The sequence below is a fragment of the Vidua chalybeata genome, chromosome 17 (genome assembly GCF_026979565.1).
Source record: "Vidua chalybeata isolate OUT-0048 chromosome 17, bVidCha1 merged haplotype, whole genome shotgun sequence".
Lineage (NCBI taxonomy): Eukaryota > Metazoa > Chordata > Aves > Passeriformes > Viduidae > Vidua > Vidua chalybeata.
In genome coordinates, this window is record NC_071546.1 from 7,859,607 (window position 1) to 7,879,043 (window position 19,437).

The 19,437-nt window shown below is 47.1% G+C and overlaps 1 protein-coding gene across 4 annotated transcripts; it reads left to right on the plus strand.

The window, feature by feature from the left end:
- Positions 1-531: 531 nt before the first annotated feature.
- On the plus strand, positions 532-17,788 carry RAD21L1 (RAD21 cohesin complex component like 1). Of its 4 annotated transcripts, XM_053958875.1 has the most exons (14): positions 532-595; positions 1,939-2,069; positions 6,333-6,462; positions 7,961-8,060; positions 9,028-9,134; positions 9,509-9,694; positions 10,305-10,406; positions 11,383-11,493; positions 12,549-12,778; positions 13,628-13,730; positions 14,445-14,584; positions 15,263-15,343; positions 15,881-15,958; positions 16,714-17,788. In XM_053958875.1, the coding sequence occupies exons 3-14, from the start codon at positions 6,441-6,443 to the stop codon at positions 16,903-16,905; spliced, it is 1,452 nt and encodes a 483-aa protein (XP_053814850.1). In that variant the 5' UTR covers positions 532-595; positions 1,939-2,069; positions 6,333-6,440; the 3' UTR covers positions 16,906-17,788. The 4 variants fall into 4 exon arrangements, with proteins under 4 accessions (XP_053814850.1, XP_053814849.1, XP_053814851.1 ...); XM_053958874.1 differs by lacking the exon at positions 532-595 and having other exon boundaries at positions 1,644-2,069; XM_053958873.1 differs by lacking the exons at positions 532-595; positions 1,939-2,069 and adding an exon at positions 5,268-6,163.
- The last annotated feature ends 1,649 nt before the right edge of the window (positions 17,789-19,437 follow it).

Below are 19,437 nucleotides of genomic sequence, written 5' to 3' on the forward strand. Positions count from 1 at the left end.
CCAATGGTATCAGTGTTGGAGTGCAGCAAGGGGACCCCGTTTCTGCCAGTGGTGGGGGGTCCCTGGGGTGCGCACAGCTAGGAGCCGGGCCCCTCGGGGGGCTGGGGTGGGGAGCTCAGCTGGCTCTCGAGCAGCGCCCGCGTCCCTTCAGCTGATACCCTCCGCAGCCGCAGCCGTACCGAGCCATAGGTGCCACCGGTGCGGCGGGCGGCCCGGGCGCGGCGGCGGGCGGCGGCGGCGGCCAGCAGCAGGGCGGCGAGCAGGAGCCCACCCAGGGCCAGCAGCGTCAGCCCGGCCACGGTGCAGCGGTCGAGGCGGGCGCGGAGCCGGGCTGCCCGAGCTTCCAGCCGCTCCATCTGCCGCGCCGGCACCGCGGGGTCGGGCCGCGCCGCCCGCGGAACGGCCCCCGCCAGCACCACCAGCGCCGCGCCGCCCAGGGCGCAGCCCAGCGCCAGCGCCAGCCCCGGGCCCGCCGGCACCGGCCCCCCCGCGCCCGCACCAGCCCCCGCACCCGCGGCCGCCGCCTCGTCCGGGCTCCGCAGCTCCGCCGCCCGCGGGGACGCCATGGAACCGCCGCCGGCCTGCGCGGCCGAAGGTGAGCGGTCGAAGCGGGACGGGATGCTCCTCTGGGTCGGAGACGGGTCCCCGAACCGGGATGGTTCCCCAACCAGACAGCCGAACCCCGAGGGCGGGATGTTTCCCCTTCCCGGAGTCGCTTCCCCTGACCAGGCTACCAGCCCCACCCCGCAGGTCTCCGAACCGGGCTGCTCCTCCTCCTGGGATCTCTCTTAGCCGAACCGGGCAACCTTCGGAGCTGAGACCCCGCCCGGACTGTCCCCCTTCCCCGGAGCCGACCCCCAAACCGGGCTGCTCCCCTTTCCTGAACCCGGCACCTGCCTCTCCGAACCGGGTCGTCCCACCTGGCTCGCCCTCTTCCCAAACCAGGCTCCCACTGCGCGACCCACCTTCCCGAATCCGTCTGAAACTCCCTGTGGGGACCTGTGTCCCTGTGACTCCACTAAATTGCCCCTCACCGGACCCTCCTCTCCCGCCGGGGTCTGTCCTCCCGTTCCCCGCTCCCGCACCGGGCTATGGCCCCGCTCTGTGCACCGGGCTCCGCTCCCGGCTTCTCCGCTCGGTCTGCCCTCCCCGCCGATGCCCGCACCGAGCTGCCCCGCTTCCCCTCCCGGTCCCCCGCGTCGGGCTGCCTACCCCCGCCGCCTCCCCGGCTCCCCGGGCAGGTGCCGGTGCCGCCGCGGGGCGGGCGGTGGGTGCCCGAGCCGCGGTCGCGCACGGCCGCCGCACGCACACGCACACACACACACGTACGGGGGGCACACACATGCACTCGCATGCACACGCCCGGGTGCACACCGGCACCTGCTGTGCACGTACCCTGTGCAGCAGAGACCCTTCTGCGCACCCCTCTCGACAGAGCCGGGACCCTCCGTGGGCACCCCGGCGGCTGCATGGGGAGGGGCTTTGCAAAGGACAGAGCAGCACGGCAGGTTTTGTGTGGGGTCTGCCTGGAGGACGTGCACCCCCCAACCAGCAGTCCCCTTTGGGACCCGAGGTGGAGCTGGGCTGGGGACACTGGGGCTGCAGCATGAGCATCCCTAGCCCCAAAGACAGCAGGGAGATGTCCCATATGGATGTTGCCCAGCCTGTCCCCAAATTCCCAGGGAAAGTGGGGGTTGACCTGGGTTTCAGCCAGGTATGATATGCCCCAACCTGGGACAGAGGAGCTCCTGGCTCCTCCAGTTCTACCACAATCCCACTGCAGTCCCATGGCATAATGCCCCCCTTCACACACACACACACACACACACACACACACACACACGCACACATAACACACACACACAAGTTATTTATTCCATTTTTCTCAGAGCATTCATATCAGTGCTTGCACTCTTCTTCTCCCTGACCTGGCACCAGACCCAGGCACGTGCCCCAGCAGCGACCTGCTGGCAGCCACACACTTTCCCTCGTTTGTTAATACGACGTGGTCTATTTCCACATTTGGAGCAGTGCCTGGAGATGTGGATATAAATCCCAAGCAATAGCAGGTGGGTTGCTGACAGCTGCTGGGAAGGTTTGTCCATCACTTTGCCGTTCCCTTCAACACCTTCACATGCTGTGGGCACTGGGTGAGCTCAGTGCTGGGGCTGCAGGGATGCCACTTGTGCCCTGCACCCTGTTCCCATCTTGTCCTGAACCCTGTCTCCGCACACAGTGCGTTCCTCTGCAGCTACACTGGGCTCTGTGTTACCCATAGTGTCTGGGCACTGCTCTGTGTGGAGATTTCAGATGGGAGTCTCTTGCCACCTGTGTCATGACAGGGCAGGGAGTCAGATACAGCTAAAATGGATAAAAAAAGGTCAGGGAGTTTTAGAGCATGCCACACAAATAAAGAAGTGTGTTTGTGTTTTCTGAGGGCTGGACAGGTGCAACATGATCCAGGCTCAGCACCTATGCAGGCACAGTGATGCTGACTGGGACACTCTAGACCAACACATGGCACCTCTCAGTCTCTGAGCTGCAGCAGGGGCATGGAGCTTGCCATGGCAGGGGGGTTGGAATGAGATGATCTCTAAGGTGTCTTCTAACCCAAACCATTCCGTGACTCTGTGACTCTATGAAATACAGAGGCTTCCCAGCAGTGTCCCCAGAGATGAAGCCAGAAGTGGGCCGAGAAAGAAGCAGAATTAAAAATAAATGTTAAGTGCATCCTGACACGTTAACTACATTTAGAGAGTCTTTAGTACCAACCCACTCCACAGGAAGGCAGGAGATGCTTGGAGACAAGTAGGTCATGGGACACAGATTGTCCCAAATCAGCAGGAAAAGATGGATTTGGAGCAGGCAGGCATATCACTGTGAACAGATGGGCAGGAGCAGATCTGCTGCCTCACCATCGCCAAATTCCCTGGGAAGACAGAGCTGCCACCAGTTTACTCCTGAGCAGAGCTGAGGTCAAGCCCTCTGTTCTTGAGCACCCAAGCCCTGTGGCTGCCTGTGCACCCAAGGATGCCAAGGCCAGGAGCCCAGCCAGGATGGAGATTTGTGGGGCAGAAGCCAGAGGCACTCATGCTGTGGCTCCCACCTGCCTTCATACAGGGACAGGGCCACCTGTGAGGGATGAGGTGGAGGGATGCGTCCTGCTGGCATCGCTGCTTGCACTGTGCTGCCCCAGGATCCCACTGCCATTGCTGGATGGGAGCTGGAGGGGACCCCAGGCCTTTGAAGGGGCCTCAGGGTAACCCAAAAACCTTCCCCAGCCTGATCCTGAGTGGCTGAGCATGAGGACGGGGACTGGCAAAGGCCACTCCATCCCCAAGGTGCTGGCACTAAGAGAAGGGGAGGAGAAACCGAGACAGTCAAGATCTATGCTGCCAGTGCAGGAGCAAAGAGAGGAGGGAGACAGCCAAGGTCAGAGGGAGTACTGCCAAAATTCACAATGAAACTGCAGGAGTGCTGGAGGGGAGAGACAGACGACTTGGAAAGAAAAGGAAAGAGGAGGGAGGGAAGGAGTCTGGGAGATGGAATAGGGTGAAGGAGCCAGACAGGGAACCAGGGATGCGAACATGTCACTCCTCAGACAAAATGATTGAACATGGATGAGAGGGACAGCAAATGGGAGCCTCAGGCAGGCAGAAGAGGACAGCAGGAGTAGGAATGTGATGGAGCTAGACAGGCTGTGAACCTGGCTCTGTTCCCTAATACAGCCCTGTGCAGTACAGATCAATTTTGGGGAGTGCACAGCTGTCTGGTGCCCACTTGGCAGTGCTGACCCCTATCCAGCCTCACCACCGAGGTGAAGTTTCATTCCTGCCTCCTTAGCATTCACAGCATCCCATGGCAGAGCGAGTGCCCGCAGCCAGCACAGCTCAAGGTGACTCGGAGGTCAGGGAAAAAGCAGCCAGGCAACTCAGGAGCTGGCTCTACATCACTGAGAGATCCAGCAATTTGGGAGGACCAGAGATGTCCAGCACTCACAGCCTCCCTGCCTGTCTCTGCCAGTCCCTGTGTACCCCAGACACAACATCCCAGTGCTCCCCGTGGATTGCGGGGTCGGGGGGGGGGGGGGGGAGTTTCTGCTCCTGGGAGCTGTTGCCGCCAGCAAGGCAGGCAGGGCTGGACATGAGGCTTGGTGCTGGGGAGGGCTGGAGCTGCACAGTGGGCATCAGTGAGGGTGGTTCCCCTCTTGCAGGGCATGGAGTTCCCAGACAGGTTTGGTGTCCTGGAAGAGCAGTGCATACCTGCTCTGGGGCTCGTGGGAGGTTCCTCCAAGTCCCCGTTGGGGATACACCATCCCAAGGATGGTTTATAGCAAAAATCCCTCTCCTTCCCCAAACGTCTGAGCCCCAGCCCAAAGGCAGCTGGAGGGATGGAGCCCTGCTTGCCACTATGACCAGATGCAGAGCAGTACTGAGATGAGACTCAGCACTTTCCTGGTGATAATTAAGATCTCGTTATCTTCAGCTAACACCAGGGAGACAGGGAAAACCTCAGGTGCCTCGTGATATGGCAACAGCTGATGCTCAGGGCTGTGCCTGGGAGCAACGGGAGCCTCGCTTGTTCTGCCTGAATATAAAGCATGGAAAGCACGAAGCAGAGGGTGACAAACTATTTTTTTCCTGGCTGGTGATACCTAAGTGTGCAAACAAACTGTCTGCTCTCCGGGTGGCTGGGGCTGACACAGATGGATGGCTGTGCACCTTTTGCCTTTCCCCCCTGCACAGAGGTCCAATCTGAGGCTGTTTTGTTTTTTTTTGTTTGTTTGTTTTGTTGGGTTTTTTTGGTTTTTTTTTTTGGGGGGGGGGGGGGGGAGTTTGGCTTTTTTGTTTTCTTCTGCAAATTTCCTTCACCAGGGGAGTTTTATCAGACGTGTCTGGAGCCACGCAGGAGCTGCTCACCTGCAGAGAAAGAGATGGGGCGGTGTCTGCGAACGGGCTCTTAGAACGTCAAGGGTGAAATGGATTGGGAGGAGAAGGGGAGGGGAAGACAAGGAGAGCGGAGGAGAGGAAAACGGACAGATGGATGGGGAGAGTGAGGTTGCTCTCCACTCTCATGAACCCAAAATGACGGGTGCGACAATGTGTTCCCGGGCACGTGTGGGTATTGGTGGTTAGCCCCAGGAAGGAGGGGGCCATTTACAGCGGCAGGTCCTTGCCGAGGGCTCCGTGGCTGTGGGGAGCCGTGGCGAGCGCACACGGCGGTTGCGGCCGGCGCTGCCCGGCGCCGGCTCCGAGGGCGGGCCCGCTGTGGGGACCCCGCCGCGGCGCCTTCCCGCCCTCGGCTGAGCCGCGGCTGAGGCCTGAGGAGGGTCCGCCCGCCCCGCCGAGCCCCCTCGGCGCCTGCTGATCCCCCTCGATCCCGCAGAGCCGAGCGGGGCTCCTCATCCCCCCAGGGCCCCTCAGCGGCCGGCTGTGCCCATCCATCCCTCAGGATCCCGCTAAATCCAACACGTCCCTCCTGGCATTGCTCAGGCCCCCTGTCCCCTCAGCGACTTGGCCACCTCATCCCCTCAGGTCCTGCGAAATCCGCAGGGCCTGGCTGGATCCCCCTGTCCCCTCAGGCACCACTAAATCCACCCTGACCCATCCTCTAAGGATCCTGCCAAATCCCCCCCACTCACCCTCTGAGGAGAGTCCCGCTAAATCCTTTCATTTCCCTCAGTGCTCCCAGGGTTCTCCCATTCCCTCAGCACCCAGCTGGGTGATCCCAGCCCTTCTGGATCCCACTAAGTCCTCACATCCCCTCAATATCTGCCTGGGTACCCTGTCCCCTCTGATCCCATAAATCCTCTCATCCCCTTCAGTGTCTGGTTGTGTTCCCCCATCCCCTCAGATCCCACTAAATTCCCCCTTCCCCATAGCACCAACTGGGTCCCCCATCCCCTCAGATTCCATTAAATCCCTAGTCCCACTTGGTGCCCCAGGACCCATCTCCTGTTGCAACGGGAAGAGCTCGGGGAATCTTGTCAGGGCTGCCCTGAGACCTTTGGCCAGGCACCATGTTCTACGTCCATTTGCTCATCAACAAGCGGGGGCCGCTGGCCAAGATCTGGCTGGCTGCCCACTGGGAGAAGAAGCTCACCAAGGCACATATCTTTGAGTGCAATTTAGAGGCCACCGTACAAAAAATCCTCTCCCCAAAGGTAGGCTGTGGCATGAGGAGGGATCTCCTGGAGAGTCCTGGGGTGGAGGTGTTGGTCTCTTGTAGAGAACTCTATTACTTCTGTGTAATATTTTAACATATTTTTTTGGCAAAAAGCCAAACATACTAACTCCTGAACAACTTTTTTCTTAAATTTAAATCCTCACAAGTTTGCTATAGCTCTGCGAACCTCTGGACACTTACTCCTGGGGGTGGTGCGGATTTACAACAGGAAAGCCAAGTACCTCTTGGCAGACTGCAATGAAGCTCTGACCAAAATGAAGACAGCCTTTCGTCCAGGTATACACAAAATTCAGCATTTTTTCATTGTGTCCTGTACCACTCTCATTTTGCAAGTTAATTTTTGGATATTTCTGTTAAATACACATTACTGACCCCAAAGGAAACTGAACATACTAGCACCTACTGCTGGTGTTTAGTATGTCTTAATTTAGTGCCATTTCAGGTCTTTGACTCCCTTAACAGAAGCAGTATCTTAAGTGGACTTACATGAAGATGCTTGAGTTCAGCCTCCATTGCTAGATAATTAATTTTAATTTCTGATGACACCAACAACATGTCTAGCAGTGTCAGTGCCAGACCTGACAGTGTGTTTTGAGCTCTAGCCATGTAGACAGGGAGAAGGGAGCTGAGATGACTGGAGCCTTTCCCAAAAGGCTCTGTATTTGTCATACTTTGGCAATAAATGGGAGGCACTGTTGTCTAAAAAAAAGCCTGAGAACACCAGTGTCTCCTGCCAGTTTAAATGTGCTTTGTGACCTGGTCTGTTTGCAAAATAGTTAATAATTACTCTGCATTATTCTCAAGGATATGATCACAGAATTATAGAACCACAGAACCATTTAGGCTGGAAAAGCCCTCCAAAACCCAGTACAACTGTTCACCCAGCACTGCCAAGGCCACCACTAAGCCATGTCCCCAAATACCACATGTCTTTCAAATCCCTCCAGGGATGGTGACTCCAGCATTACCCTAGGCAGCCTGTGCCAGGGCTTGAAAACCCTTTTAATGAAGAAATTTTCCTTAATATGCAACTGAAATCTGCTAGCCACAACTGGTGGCTATTTTGGAGATAGATCCTGTAGCAACTTGGAGAGCACCACTCAGCTCAAGAGCACACAACAGTCACCACTGCTGCAACAGAGACTTTACCTAGATCAAGTGGGGAGAAGAATCTCAGCAGAAGTGGTAAAATGCTGAAAGAGGCTTTTCAGGGATGATGTGAAATGTCCATCAACAGAAATAGTCAAAAGTGATCTGACTTTGAAATTAACCCTGTTCTGAGCAAAAGGTTGGGTTGGATGACCTTGAGAAATCCCTCCTCACATGATTTTCCCCAGGATCCTCTGATACCCAAGCAATTGGCAGTCTGAGTACATAACTATTTGATGCTGGAGAACAGTATTATGGAGACAGAGCAGAGGAAAGGAAAACACAGTGGTTCATTTGCAGTGTTGTGAAAGACTCTGGCTAGAGTCTCCCAGTCTCAGCTGGGAGAACCTTCCAGGGTCTTAAAGCAGCTGTTCACCAACACAAGTACTTAAATATTTCAGGTCCTGTTGCAGCAGACTCTTTTGTATGTGTCTGTAAAAAATAGATCATCTTACGGACATGGAAACTGAAATTCCACTTTTGGGTGCCTAAGCTTTACCGTTCTGTGATTTAGAATGGCAGCAACCCCTCATGACAGGTTTATAGGCTTATTATACCTACTTGGGAGAGAACACTACTTTTATTTTATTGATACTTATTTTGTTATGTTGTCTGTTTATTTCAGGGCTTCTTGACCTTCCAGAAGAGAACTTTGAGGCTGCTTATCAGTCCATTACATTACCTGAAGAATTTCATGATTTTGAAGCACCACTACCAGATGTAAAGTAAATGCTTCCCTAGTTTTTATTAATTCTTTTAGAATTTTCAGAAGTAAAAGCTATACTTGGTGTTATCTGATTGAGACTCAGGTTGGGTTGTTTCAATTTAATAACTGAATTCTCCTAAATTCTGAGCTTTGCAAGGCTACAGCCACAGGCGTTGTGCTTTGGTAGTTTTCCTCAGTACTTTAATCAACAGACCTTCACAATGGAATAATGTCTTGAACTTAGACTTCAGGATTTTAAATTGTCTGAGTGAAGGATACAAACAGCTTTCTGAACCTCAAGAGAAGAGATAAAAATTAGTATTAATCCTGAAAGATGTGGCCAGTAAACACACAGTGTTGCACCGTTCCACTGGGTAACTTCATTTTGTTTCTGCTCCACTGCTCTCTGGGGCTGGGGTGTTTTATCAGCAATAGTCAGCCTGGCTCCTGAGAAAAAGCCAGCATATTTCTTAGGCTTTTTTGACACAAAGCAGCATTAATGTAGAAAACGGATAAAAACCAGGAGGCTAAGTCATGTTTCTGATGGCTCTGATGCCCCAAAGGTCCAGGACAAGAGATTTCCACTGAGGGTTGCTCTGTTCCTCCTCATAAATATGGTTTGATGGGATCAGTAAGAGTTTATTATTTTGTAAGTACAGCTGCAATAGAATACACTTTATTCAAGTGCCTCAGTGTGCTAACTCTGTAAAGGTGCCTTTTCTACCTGCCCAAAGAGTTGTGTAATTCGATTTAAAAGATGTTTCGCTAATGAGTTGCCTTCTGATGAGGATCTGGTAGGTACCAAGGCTTGGATGGGAACAAAATCACAAAAGCCCAAGTTTACTGGCAAAAGGGAGTGGAGAAATATGGGGGCTTGTGATAAAATGCCAGGATTGAAGACTGTGTAGAAACAAGTTTTGACATTCCAGCTGAATGCTCAATGAGTTTCAGTTCACTCTATATTTTTATAATATTTTTTTCATCAGAGCCATTGATGTTGCTGAACATTTTACCTTGAATCAGAGCAGAGCTGAAGAAATCACTCTTACAGAGGATTATGAAAGCAGTATACTTCTCTGTGATAGAAACTTTGGTGAGAGAAGCTGAGAAGTTGGAAGTATTTCACAAGGGGAAGTGTGTTTTATGTGAAACTTATGTGAGCCCTTGCCACGTGTGAAAAAGCTGTGATTAAAGGTCCATTTGTTTCATGCTTTTGCTGATTGGCTTATCATGCTGTCTTAGGTTTAAAATTTTGTGTAAGCAATATAATCTGGTGTCAGAGACTGAGAACCAAATCAAACATTTCCTGCTTTTCCTAAATTAGATAACATTGTTTATTCTTTATTCCATTTGAGGTATGGTATGTCTTGCAATCTTTTAAAAATTACTTGGAAAATTAGGAAATTGATACATCTGGGTTTATAAAACTCACACAGATGAGGGATCAGGAATTGTGTGTTCCCTCAGATGAAGAAGCAGAAGCACTGAGGAGACAGAACTTCTTTGAGGGCAGTGTCCTGACGAGCAGTAACAGTCTGGTGGCCGATCCCAACTCAGCCAGCACCAGCGGAGACAAATCTGTGCTGCATGAAGATGTTTACTCCTTCCAGGATGACCATTTTGGGGATGAGGAGGATGCTGCAGATATGATTGGTATGGTTTGCCACAGGCAAACAGAATCAGTTCCTTTCCAAATATTTTTATTCTTACAGGAGAACAGTCAAGACAGCACCAAAGCAATTGTTGTCAAACATAAATTCTATGTTATTTGTTGTTTTCATACATATATTTTTCCTACCTGTCACTAAGTCTATGATCACTTTGACACTGCCAAGTCAAATTGATTTAAAGGCTGTATTTCATTATTTTAGAATTAAAGGCATTAAATTTATGCTTAATTTTTAACAATTTATTTTCTATTTTCACAGGTGTATATTTTTATCCTTACTGTTGTAATAACAAAGGCAGCAAAGTAGTTTCTACATCATTATGGCTCAGAGCATTTATGTAAACCTTACAGATTGATACCTGTTGACACTATCAAGGCCGTATTAAAAAAAAAAAAAAAGGTGGAAATCTCAAACTTGGGACTAATCCCCTCCTTTGTGTGCTGTTGCAGACAGCTGTACCACCGACGGCCATCTGTGGAAGCTGAGCTTGCTCTCTTTGCAGAGTATTAACCTTGACTAACATTAGGCTGTATGAGGCTATTTCATGACTGCTAAGGCTTAGAATGATTAAAACTATGTGCTTTGTATTTTAGAAATCCTGTTGAGGGATGAGGAAAATGTCCTAGATAAAGACATTCTTGATGTGGAGGAAGCACATCCTTTGTCACAAGATCTGCCAGAGAACAGCACAGCCAGTGAGTTTGCAGTGTCTGCTCCATCTCACATAAACCCTCTGTTCCTGTGTTAATGCCTAGTGTCGCTCACATTCAGCTTTTTGTAGTATCCTTGTGCCTTTTTCCTTTCTTCATTTATTTTGCTTTTTTTCCCCCCAAACCGCTTCATCCACCATTTTAGAATAATTTTATTTGATTTAAGGATTCCAAATTTGTAACTTGACATTGCTTAGAAACACCTTCATGTGACATCCTGTTGGATATGCTGTTGGTCCACCCTGCTGCTCACAGCATGATGTCCCTTTTGAAGGGGAAAGAAACCCAAATAAGGCTGTCCTGTAACAGTGAACTTTCCTAGTGAGAGCTTAAAAGGTCTTTTCCAACAGAAACAAATCTGTGCTTCTATTTCTGGCTTTGTATTTCTGCACCAAATGACACTTAAGTAGCTCATAAAGGTGTTGTTAATCTTCTTTTGGTTTGATGCTGATGAAAGAAATTAAGCTTTGATAACTATTTCTGAGAAATTTTTGCTCTCTTAAATCTTTGCTTCCCCATCAGAGTGTTAGTTTAAAACAGAGAATTCTGGAACAGCTTTAAAGGGATAGAGTTGCTCTTGCCTCCCCTTGCTCTATTGCTGGTGCTACTTGTTTCTTTTCTGTTGACAGAGGTGTCCACACTGCCATGTACTTGCCTGGAACTGGAAACAGATAGGGATTGAAACTACACACCTTTGCCCCTAAACACTTTCTGTTGTATGGGTTTTCTCCAGATTGGTTCTTCTGTCTCTGCTGCAGCCTGGTCATTCTGGGATCAGTGAAGGGAAGTGTAGAGTATGAGAAGGAACTGGTGAACATAAGTGAGATTATAAACAAAACCACAGTTTCCTATTTCTCGCTGGGTTTGTCTGGTAGCATTCTCTGTTGTGTGATTGAGAAATTAGTCCATATTGTTTTTGTTTTTTTTTTTAATTTGGGTTATTTGCTGTATTTTCTTACAGTTGAGTCCAACTGTGCAGACACCACTGTTAAGGATGTAAATCACACAATGAGTGAGACAATCCTTTTGTTCCAGGAAGAAGGATTTGTGCTTGAGCCAGTTGATGATACAGGTCAGAAGTTGATCAGTTTCTGATAAATGTTTGCATTAACTAGGTTTGGTTTGCTTCTTAGTAGTGAAAATACTTGCAATATAGATTATTTCTACCTTAGATTTCATCTGCTCCTGCTATCAGAGTTCCTTTTTGCAGTAAATATTATACAAACCCAGTGTCAGGTTATTTATCTCAGCTGCCCAAATTTCTGCTTGCAGTTTCTTCCATGTACTAAGTCAACTTTTGTTGCTCTTCAGCTCTGGTAGCATTGCAAGCTTGGCCTCAAGGGTGGTGCTGAAGATTCACCTGAAAAACTTTAATTGCCAGTTACACATCAGTGACCTTTATATTTAAAATCACAATCCTAAAACTTTCAAGCCTTTGGAAAACTTTGGTTTGTGAACTTTTAACAAGATCCAAGGTGAAGAGTCTTACATTTCCTCTGCAGAGGAAATCTCAATGTTCCCTATCACATTGGTGGCTCTTTATGAATAAGCAAGCTCATGTTGACAGCAATATTTACAATATTGGAATTCTCCAGCCTGCCCAAATAATATCCAGGAAGTTATGGCTATATAACTAATCTGTGTCTTTCTTTTGTGTTTACATCTTGATTAAATTGCTAAATTATTAAACTGGCAAATACAGATATTAATTATGAGGTAATGAAACCTCTCGAGTGCATCAGCAGTTCCTGGAGCACTTAACTGCCTGATGGATTAAAGACAGCTTATTCAGTCTTGTTGCTCTAGCATGTGTTTTCAGTAAGTTGTCCTGTACCCAGCTCTTTATTAAAAGAGTCATTTGTCTTCCACAATTAAACATAAGGAAATTTCCAGTAAAAGAGTACAAAGAGTGAAAACTTTGTAGAAACTTTTGAAGGAGTGGCCTGTGCACTTGTACTTTGATTTTCAAGTCTAGGCAGTGTTCAGAAGGTTGGCAGCCAGGTTGATTCACTGGTTTTTTTTTTTTTTTTGTTTTTTGTTTTTTTTTTTTTTTTTTTTTTTTTGTGTGTGTGCTTAATGTCCTAGGAATAGACCTTAAGACTTGTTATTAATACTTGCTTTATGTAGCTGTCCCCCAGAGGAAAAAAAAACAAAGAAAGAGGAAGCTGTTGGTGGATGTAGAGAAGGAGCTCAGCTGCCACACCATTTACAAGCAGCTCACCAACTACACTGACCTCCTGGCCACGTTGGAACTCGCTCCCCCAACCAAGAAAACAATGATGTGGAAGGAGTGGGGAAGTGTGGATAAACTCCTGTCCCATTCTTCAGAGCCTATGCTTCCTGCTCAGCTACAAAAGGTAAAGATCAGTTCTTTGTGGGGTCTATGCCACTGTGTAGGTTCCAGGATTGTTGCAGAGCTAGGATCTTACTGAGAGAGGTTTTGCAGACTCTGTTTGATCCGAACTTGGAGCTGGCTGCAGGTGTGCACTGAGCATTACTCTGCAGCATTGGTCAGCTGGACACCTGATGGTTTGCACACTCACCACTAATTGTTTCATCATCTGTGGGGTCACAGCCTTAACCTTCTGCACTCCAACAAGTGCAAAATTGCAAAAGGAACACGAGAGCTGATGTTTCAATTCACACACTGGCGCCTGACTGATCTTATACTGAGACATAACATTTTACGTTTCTGTCCATTTCTTTTATACTTTCTCCTTTGTTGTATTGTTTTCTGGTTTATTTCCTCTTTGTAATCAATTTGAGATATCTTTTGTTTATATTTACTTTAAAGGTACGTCATTCATAATTAGTAGAATATTGCTGATGGATTTGGAAGGGTTCACTGCAGCAGTGCAGCTTCACCACTTAGAGTCCAGCTGCAGAATTACAACTTGCTCTTTAAGAAGATGAAAACTGCAGATGTTTCTTTCTTTCATCCTTCTTTACTGGCTGGCTTCAAGAAAAATGATTCAAGCTGCTCCTAAGATGTTTTTGTCATTGAATTCATGTCGGAGCTGCAGAAGGCTATTGCTTAAAAACAAAAGAAAACAAAAAAATTGCAGATTTTCAGTGTGACCTAAGTCAAATACTGAAATTCTGGGTTGCAGCCATTAACATACAACTCATATTCATATTTTGTGTTTATGTTTGTAAATAATCTGACATTATATTCTGAAAGCAAACAAAAAAATAATTATTTTCAGTTGTTTGAAAAATGCTTCAGGACCGACAGATTTAAGATGAGAGCAAATGGAATACAGAGGATGTCTGAAACTAAAGAAATGAGAAAAGAGCAAGATACTACAGGTAATATTTTAATTCTGTTGTGCAGAATTAGCTGTTGGAGTGTATTTTGTATTCTACATAATGTTTGAGAGACACACGAGGTGTTGATGTGCACTATTACACAAATTACTACTTTGCTGTTCTTTTGTTTCTTAGAAATCAAATGAAATCCAAGTCTTTTCTTCCTTGTGGCATAAGGAGATATTTTTGGTTTCATCTTTGGTTTCTCTAATTATGTCTGAAACTGCAGATTTGGGTAATGTTGCTTGTGGGGTTTTTTCAATATAATTAAAAAAAAATAGCTTCCCACTTATTCTAAGTTTAATCAAACTCCTCTCCAAAATTTCAAATTAATGTAAATAGTTCTACTTGTATCTGGAAGATGTGTTTGGCTAATATCAGGCAAGAAGAAATGTTCCATTTTAGATCTTCTGAGAAGGATGTATCCACTTTCATTCTTTTGCTCTGCTGGGAACCTAACCTACCTCAAAAATTAATTAACAAACCCACCTCCTGTGAGTCCATAAAGGTCAACTTTCAGAAAAGGAAAACCTGCCTTAGAAGGTTCTTCTTCCATGCTCCTGTTGGGAATGATGTTTCTTCAATATTTGCTTCTTCTGGCTCTTCCTCTAAAAGACTCTGAACTTGTGTGTGATTTTTGGTTTTCAGTGTGTTTTTTAAAAGATGGTGATTCATAGTAATTTCCTCTTCAACCTTGGTTTTCTATTAATACAGAGATGCTGCCAGTAGAAGAGCCAAGTTACCTGCCAGAGCCAGCTCATTCCGAGACTGGGAGAAAAATTATAAATGATTCCTTTATGTTGACATCACAGAATGACAGAAATGAAACCAATGAGAACTGTGGTGAAATTATAGTGAGCAGTTTTCCTTAGTTTTAAAGACTTAAGTGTGCCTATTGGTTCCACTTTTTGCTAAGGTTCCATTTAAAACATGTTAAGAAATTACTAATGTTTGGAAAGGATGCTAAAAACAGTCAAGACAGCATTAAGTAGCTTGTGTGATAAAAGTTTATTTATAATTTGGTAAACTCCCACAACGAATGAATGATTAAAATGTTTATTCATCAGCATAGATTACAGTTTAATCACTAAGTATAAATGAGAGCTTAATATTAAATATGAAATATTGTACTGAAGAGAGAAATATAATCTTTATAAAGGATAAAACGTACATTTTATGTGTCATATTGAGGAAATACTTAAGCAATATCTCTTCCATCTTCACTTCTGCTAAAGGGCATTCTTTAGGGAATATGAGGCTCATTAATGTTGAAAAGTGATGAAATTAGAGATAATGGCAGCAGAAAATGTGTGCTTCGTGCCTGAACTCTGCCCATAGGTTTAGATTCATCTGTAGATAAATCCTACAGCAAGATCCTTCCCTGTATCAGGAAAGACATGGTAGAAATAGCAGTTATTAACTCATTTTGAAGAACTTGATTACAATAAATTCTTTGAGCAGAACTGTGTGAGGAGAATTGCACTGTGTGCATAAATAGTCAGGCCTAGTGATTGTCTTTTTCATGCTCACAGGAGGATGGAGCAGCTTTCTCCGAGAGCTCAAAAAATTCCCTGGGCCAGGAAGCTGAAGCACAGCAGGTGGAGGTGCCAGAGGTGTGTGTCCTAAGCTGATGGCCCTGGCTTGTTTCAGAAGAGAACCCTGTTTTTTTTAAAAGAAACAAATACATCATGAACTTACAGGGAGTTTTGCTTCCTGTGAGAAGGAAATCATTTCAACCTTGCTGGTTCTGAGGATGTTCAGGTACTCTGAAACCAGGGCAGTCAGCTGCAGATTTCAGAGGTTAAGCCCAAAATCTCAAGCCAAATATCTCTTTAAGCTCCTGGCCAATTCAAATCCTGTCAGAATCCCAGTCCCACAGAGCAGTACCTGGCTGTGGAGCTGCCTCACTGGGACCATGTCCATGTTGCATCTAAGCTGTCTCTGTAGCACAAAGCACACAGGTTCCATTCTTTCCTTTGTTTCACACAGTCTTGTGTGAGCACAGAGGTGTCAGAGGCTCCAGATTCCCTGAGTTTGGCTATCCAGATATCCAGCTCCATCTGGATTTTCAGCCAGACTGGAACTCCTGTCCATTTTCTCGTGGTGTGTGATTTTTTACACACCCTGACTAACTTTCTGTTTCTCTCAAGGAGCAAACAATGACCAGGAATGACAATGAAGAAATAAGATGGGGCAAAAGAACTCTTCAGTTACAAAAAACTTTACAGGTACCAGTGCTGGATTTTGTTATTAGATACCAAAAGCTGGTGTTGATTTTAGCTGGACCACGTTAGAAAAGCTCTTCCTTCTACTATCCATTGTGTCTCTGCCTCTCACTTGCAGTATGTGCTTTTTTTGGTATTTCTGTGGAAAATCAGGATTCTGAGTGCTTGATGTGTGGTGTTCCACAGCTGCTGGAATTACTAGAATTTTCTGAATGCTCTTTTTTTTTGAACATATTTCAAAGGTTCTGGGCAAATAGTAAATAAATATTTACAGCCTTTAAAAAACAAGAGAACTCTGAAACCAAAGAACTGATCAAGGATATTTAATGTTATCAATCACAAAGCTTGATGGAAGCACTCCACTGGTGTAATGGAATTCTAGATATTAGTCACATACATAAGTAACAACACTATTATGGCAGTAAAATGTTAAGGGTCACTTCTATAAACACAGATGGAAGATAGCCAGAGAGGTTGTGGACTCCCCATCTCTGGAAGTGTTCATGGCCAGGTTGGATGGAACAACCTGGGGCTTGGAACAGCCTTGCCTAGTTGGAGGTATCCAGGGTGGGAAAATGAGATGGTCTTTAAGGTCCTTTCCAACCCAAACCAGTGTGTGCTTCCATGATTCTATGGAGATTGGATCCTATTTGAGGCATTCAGGCAGAAATGTTCCCTCTATGCAGTGCTCTCTGTTTGGGCTCCAGTTTTGCTGGTGGAGAAGCTGACCTGACTGATTTCTCATTTCCCTCACGCAGCAACTGAAGAGATCAGGCGTGTGCTCCTTCAGTTTTCGGGAGCTCTGCCGGAGAAACAACCGTAAAGAAGCTGCAGCCACATTTTACATCTTCCTGGTGCTGAAGAAGCAGGAGGTCCTCAAGCTGCAGCAGCCTGAGCCCTTTGCTGACCTCACAGCCACTGCTGGGCCCATGTTTGACAAGATCAGATAAACTGATCAAAATACAGCTTAGGTTGCACTTTCCAGCAAGTAGTTTTCCTGGAAAAAGGTTGGAATGTCTTGTCAAGCTGTGAGAGATGAGCAGAGCTCCCTGTCCTCTACACCACCCAGTAATGGCTTGTGCAGGAGTCCTGCCCCAGGTGATCACTACAGGGCTTATTATTAATATTTATAGTTACATGATGAGTTATATGATAGTTATACAATATGTTAATAAAATACCACTAAAATATATATTCTATATAAGAGATTTACATTGTGAAAGATTTTATAAAAGTCCTCAAAGGAATTTTATAAAAGTCCTTGAAGGGTTTTTAAAAAAGTCCTTCAAAACCTTCCTCAGAGACTACCTTTGGAGCTTAAATTATTTTTGACAAGGCTTGTGTCTGTTAATTCTCTAATACCATCAGTAAGAGTTATCTGTTTACTCTCTGTAGCAAAAAATTTAGACTATTTAAAATTGTTCCTGTCAAAGAATGTTCAGTATTTCATATTTTAAGATCTAGCAGGGTACTGTCTCCAGTGTTGCTTTTGTGTGTTCAGGCAGACAGAAGTTACATGGCCCTAGAAGAGTCCAGAAGCTGCAGCAAGAAATTCTATTTTCTAGAAATCCTGCATTTTAAATTATTAACACCTTTATTCATGTGTCGATCTATTTAAAAATGTATGTTAACTGAAATATTGTTAGTTCTTTGTATTTTTATCTAATTTAGATAAATTTTATCCTTTTTACTATCATTTTCTGAAGCTCTTGGTTTCTGGCTGCCTCCCATCTGGAGGAGAGATGGTTGTGCCACACTCTGGTGCTTCTGTGCCGTGGGGACATCACTGTTCCTTCATGTGGAATCAATAAAAATCAGAAGATGTTTCCTTTGCTTGTTGGTGTTTCTTCTGAAGGATCAAAGCCTACAGGTTCATCTCAGAGTGAGGGACTTGGTGATTTTACTTTAAATGGGAAAGGATGGATGATACTGTCACCTGACTTCCAGGTGTTCACTCACCTCAGTGATAGCCGTGTTTGTCTGTGCTCACTAATGTGTGTGGTTCCTGTCCCACAGGATTTGGGGAGGTTTGGTTTTGAGGGTCTGTTTAAGGGAGTAAAAAGGCTTTAAAAGAGGTGAAGCCCCCGTGTGGGGCATGGGGTGGCCACTGGCTGTGGGGATGTTCCAGCTGAGTGTCCTTTCTGAACAGGAATATTTGATTAAATAAGTATTGGGCCTGTGCTGCTGTTCTCTGAGGGGTTCCTTTTCTGGGTGTGAGAAAAGCATCCCTGTGTGGTAAAAACCTCTCAGTTTTCTGTAAAAGAAACACTATTTTTGGGTGGGAATAGGAGCATGGCTCAGGCCAAGACTGGAACCAAGGGCAGCTCATCTTTTCCTAATGGCAGGCCTGGCACTTCCAAAGCCAGATGCTGACCTCGGAAAAGGGTTTGGGTTTGGTGAAAACCTCTCTCTCTTTCCCTGCAGCAGGCCCAGTCTCCCTGGAGTGGTGCTCCCACTCTTCAGGTCAGAGTATCCTGGGAGAACAAGCACAGCGGACTGCAGAGGGAAGGAGAAACCATTTTTCTTTCCCAAAAGCCATCAGGAATGACTCTGCATCTCACAGCAGAGCTGCTGCCTGTGCCACATGGTCAGAGCTGCTCCAGTGGCAGCCGCTGTGATAACTCATTAATTTTCCTTTCAAGGAGAGAGGCTGTGCCTTGGATTCACCGGCAAAGAGGGAAACAAAAGGCAGCTGGAGGCGGGCAGGAATAAATGGGAAGCAGGATATATATATACACTGAAAACAGTCTGTGTGCTGGGATAAATGAGGTACAAATCATGCAGGAAATAGTGCTGGAAGAAAGACTGACATGTATTTACCAAACAGGTTTGTCAAAACTCTGGAAAAACCATGGGGGCGTGACAAAGGGAGCTGGGAATGTCTGGGAAGCACAATGGGCCTCGGGTCCAGACCCAGTTTGGGCGCAGGTTCTACTCTGGCTGTGAATATTTCCCACATTAACATTTCTCTCCATAAATCCATATGTGAATCCACACAGGCTGGATGCTCTGTGGATGTTTGTAGCACAGGCACATGTGCCTCTCTGACGCTCCTGGTCCCCACGGGGGTGTCCGCAGCCGACCTTGGGCACTCCTGGCCGCGGGCACGGAGCTCCCCAGGAGCCGGTGCCCTGCTGCTCCCCGCACAGGCTGCAGGAGGTGCCGCGGGGGCTCCCGAGACGTTTCCTCAGCAAATAATTTGGGAAGGTTGATCTTGACAGTTACAGCAGGAAGCGTGTGGGAAGTGCCATGAGTAACCGGGCTGTGCTGGAGAACGGGACGTGCCGTGCCGTGCCGAGCCGTGCCGAGCCGTGCCAGCCGCCAGCCTCATCTCTCAAACCTCCTGGACGCCAGTCACAGCCCGGGACAGCAGCTCGGGGTGGCTGTTGCTGCTTCTCCACCCCAGCCCCGGTGATTAGGGCTGAGCCAGAGGGATTGAAATGGAACACAGAATTCCGGTTATTTAATGACTTTATGAAAGT